Source organism: Nicotiana attenuata, chromosome 7 (genome assembly GCF_001879085.1).
Source record: "Nicotiana attenuata strain UT chromosome 7, NIATTr2, whole genome shotgun sequence".
Classification (NCBI taxonomy): Eukaryota; Viridiplantae; Streptophyta; class Magnoliopsida; order Solanales; family Solanaceae; genus Nicotiana; species Nicotiana attenuata.
The window spans coordinates 53,193,167-53,197,720 of record NC_031995.1 but is presented as its reverse complement, the minus strand read 5'-3'; the positions used below and the strand labels follow the sequence as shown (position 1 = coordinate 53,197,720).

At 37.7% G+C, this 4,554-nt stretch overlaps 1 protein-coding gene across 1 annotated transcript in view; it reads left to right on the top strand.

The window, feature by feature from the left end:
* LOC109230047 overlaps positions 1–2,990 on the top strand; it is a 4,261-nt gene extending 1,271 nt beyond the window's left edge. Inside the window, exons 3-4 of the mRNA XM_019395583.1 lie at positions 2,626–2,678; positions 2,857–2,990. Coding sequence (XP_019251128.1) covers positions 2,626–2,678; positions 2,857–2,990 — 187 coding nt within the window. The remainder of the gene's footprint in view (positions 1–2,625; positions 2,679–2,856) is intronic.

Genomic DNA, 4,554 nt, shown 5'->3' with positions numbered 1-4,554 from the left:
TTTGAGGGGATTGAGTCTCCTTTTTCACATCTTAAGAATAGTCTTTTATCTTTGATCGCTTTTTGGTGCACTCATATAGCCCCTATTTGTATAGAAGATTGGGCGTCTTTTGTAGAGAATCATGTTCTGATGTAAATTCTCTACTTTTTGGTATACTTCTTGTATACGGGAGTTCTCTCCCTTTTGATTAATACAATTTACCTTATCAAAAAAAAAAAAGCTCATTTCACGGCCATCATAGACTGTCCACTTTGTCCTGATTAACTGTGAAGATATATTTTTCAGACTGCTGGCTTTGTCCTAATTAACTATGAAGATAGGATGCCTAACAGTCCATCAAATACTGTATCCAAACAAGCATGATGACATACTCTTCTTCTACATAAGTGTTAGAGATATTCGTAGAATCTTGGACTAACTTTGGAGGGAGAGCAAGAAAAGATCGCTATGCAATCTGGATATCGCAAATTATCGAGAAAGACTATACTTGTTTGAACTTTGAAGTATTTTACTGGCTTTATGTATTACTCTTCCTTACATAATGGGGGCAATCTCTATTTCTATTACGAATCTGTTGCTTTTATATGTGTTACTAGTTATGCGTTTGCTTCAGGAGGCCAATATTTTGAGAACACATGCGTTAAAGTGGGTAATTCTCACTTTCTGCATTTTAAATTTTTCCCTCTTGGCCATCCAACTTATGTCACTAGAGATTCTAGCCTACTGCCTTGGTTTAGTTCATGTCATGTAACATGGCTTTCTGAAAATGTTTAGTGTCAAATCATTCATTGGCTAATCAAATTTGGTTGCTCAAAGAGAAATTTTAAGGAAGAGCCACGGAACCAGTTTTGCAACTGCATTTTATTGCCTGGTATCTCTTAGGATTTTGTGTATAAAGCATGAAACAAGCTGTCAATACATATTGACTTTAGTTTATTACTATGCTTTCTTAGTGTATGGCAAAGCTACTGGCGAGGTGGCACTTTGATTTCACCTCTTACCTCTAATGATACAAGTTCTTATGATTTCACTACCTGCAGGATTCCTAAGGAATACATACCTATCAGAAGACCACATGTTCAAAGGTAATAAAACTATGTAATCAATGTCAATCTGGTATCAGTTTGGTCCCTTTCCATCCTTTTAACTAATATATTTCCAGATATATGCCTAGGTTTTGTTAATCGAAACCACTGGACAAAGCCATACAGTTATATCAACAAAGACTTATTACTGTAAGAACATCAAAAGCTGGTTAAAATGCCGATGCACTCTCCAACCCTGATCAGTGAGCATTTGGTAATTACACTTTACACTTCACACTTTTTATACTGTGGTCTTTGAGTTTTAGATATTGACTGAGGGCATTATTGTGAGGTTATTTGTCAATAAACAATAGCATGAAAACGGCATGTGCACATCCAGTACCTTTCTCCTCTGTGTCATCTGGCATTCTCGTTTTATATTCTGTTAGGCAAGACCCTGGAAATTGCTACAATTAAGACTTGAGGATCATTGCCAAAATTTTAAATAAATGGGAATTAAATTGTGTGATGCCTATGATTTGGGACCGACTGTGCAATTATCCTAGATGAATTCACTGCACATGGAACTAATGGTTGCTGTATCTGAAATCAACTGCTTTTTGGGTGGAGAGGTAACAAAGTTAAAGAAGTTCCATTTTATTCATCTAAACAGATAAATCGTTTTAGGAAATTCTAAATATCGGGTGTCTCATGCATGCAAGTTTTAAATTTCAGTAAGATTGGAGAGCAAAATTAAGCGTTTGAAATTCTGTATCTTGACGATTGATATCAACAAGAAACATTCAATTGAAGAACGAGATGGAAGATAAACATGCAAGATGTGATAAAGGTTGTCAAAAGAACTCACGCCTGACACCACAGTGGAAACACGGCCCTTCTCGTCCCATGAGATGTGCTTGCAGAGGATTCAGGTTTGAGTATGCTGCTGCTAATCGTTAAGCATCCAAAACTGTTGCCAAAGCTTAAAAACATGAGTGAGAACACAAAGTAACCAAATGGAAAAATGAACGGAAAATAAATTCAGTAGCTAACAGCTGATCGTTTCCGTGGCAATAGATTATAGCTTTGTCATTAACTACTATCCTATCTGCAATAGTACTATACTCCTCTATGGACAGCTCATCAAATTTTACTCGAGAACATTTTCTCAAAAATTGACGCGATAACTCCAACAGGAAGAACTTAAAAGCTCTTAGATGTGGTAAATCTTACCAAGCCTTATTACCAATGAATCTGAAGGCAAGAAACTATAGAAAGTTTTTAGACTTTATTTAAATGATAGAGTTGAGCAAATAAACAGAGGTGAAAAGACAATGCTGAGCTTAGTATTCTGGAAATTCTGGTCTGATTGAGATTTGAAAAATCCAAGGAGAAAGGGCCACAAATTACATTACTAAACAGATTCAGAAAAGAAAGAATGTATTCAATTTCATTCCAATTCTGGAAATTGTAGGAATCAGATTTAGATTTGAAAAATCCAAGGAGAAAGGCCCACTATTACATCACTAAGCAGATTCGGAAATGCATTCAATTTCTTTCCAATTCTGCTTCTGCACTGTTTCCTTGCACCAATACACAGGTTGATAACCTTTCTGCCTAGTGTTGTGATTGGTCTGGTTGAGAGAACTGCAGGTGAGAAGAGAAACTGGATACAGGTCACAGAGACTTAGATATACATTCATAATTGGTAACGAAACCTCATTTCTTGAAGCACATTCAGAAAACATAAATATAAGCACGGAGCTGGTTTTTTCCGTGTTAATTTTCAGAAAATTTAATTGCTGATACTTTTGGGTCATGTTCACCTCAGCTATCTGCAGTTTGCAAAGGCTCAAGTGTTTTAGTGACTTCCTGACCTTGAAGGTTCTCTCTCAGGAGGAACTTACTGCAACTTCTGATGTCCCAAGAAGTGCTTTTGCAATCTTTTTCCGTAACACGATATGACTTATGTGCGCAAGAATGCCCCTGCTATTCAATTACGAATCTATGCTTAGTTCAACACAGTCTTGTATGTCGCCGTTTTCGAAATTTCATGCGTCTAGCATATTCATGTTTTTTTTTTGGTTTCCCACCCGGTATCCGGTACCCGCATTGGAGCCCGACTATATCCGGATTCGCGCCGCGTAGGACCCCATTCGGGGGGAAGCGCTCCCTACCAAGAATTTTTCCATACCCAGGGCTCGAACCTCTGGTTAAGGGAAGAGCAGTCTCATCCACTACACCACATCCTTTGGTGGTAGCATATTCATGTTATTAATGTTGTTTCTCTAACTTGCTTACAGAAATAAAAATATTTATTTCAGAAATGCATTGCATATCCATGCTATATAATGATATTTTTGCCTGCTCATTTGGTGTAGCATGATCCTATACAGGTGAGGCACTTCCAAAATTTTGATATATTTTGGTAATAGCCTCCGCTGCATGTATGGAGAAACTTAACTCTTGTGGTTCTTAACAATTTAGGCTACTATCTCAGAAGTTAAGAAGCTTTTTGGTGTCGTTCATCCTTGGTAGCAAAAATGTGTTTGTCCTTGTTTGCCTGATTTAGAAAATTAAGGATTCAGGCGAATAATTGTCTGAAGTGTATGCTGTAGGCCTGACCTACTACAACTTTGTAGCTACAAGTTCAATATGGTGTACGTGGGGCAGTTAAGAATGACTATTCCATTGAGTATGATTTGAACTAACTCCAATGCGAAGGTGCGACACGAGGAAATTTTATCATCCATGTTGTTATTTGTTATCCAGATGTCTTTCTTATGGTGCTTACTCTATATTTCATCATATGCTTATGCAATGTGGATTTGCAAAGTTTAGCAAAGTTCCTCTGCACATTCTCCATCAGGTTCTTGCCCAGCTTCAAGATAGTGTATTTTCCAGAAGTAATACAAGTGTGCTTCTCAGAATCACAGGCTCACCAATATCATGCAACATCCTTGGTATCATTGACCCCTGCTCTAATTGAAGTAAAAAAGGGCAGCCCGGTGCATTAAGCTCCCGCTATGCGCGGGGTCAGGGGAAGGGCCGGATCACAACGGTCTGTTGTACAGAGCCTTACCCTACATTTCTACAAGAGGTTGTTTCTATGGTTCGAACCCGTGACCTCTTGGTCACATGGCAGCAACTTTACCAGTTACGCCAAGGCTCTCCTTCCCTGCTCTAATTGAAGTGGTTGATGATTTTACTTGTTTTGTTGAATGGGCACATATATTCATTCTACAAGAAACAAAAGGTACATATCCTTTGTAAAATTGCACTACAAGAGTAGGCTTTAGGGGATGTCCAGTATTTCTAGCTTGTAACATGCTTTGCTGCTAGAAGAAGACACAACTTAATAATTTCACTTAGAATTGAAGCTTAAATTATTATCACTAAGAGCTGCTTCGTATAAATTCTAGTAATTAGTACATGTAACAAGTAGCACTCATTGGTCCTCAAGGTAGTGTTCGCTTTAGTGGTTCGATTATCAAGCCACTTTGTGGAGTAAATAACTTCTAGTATATAT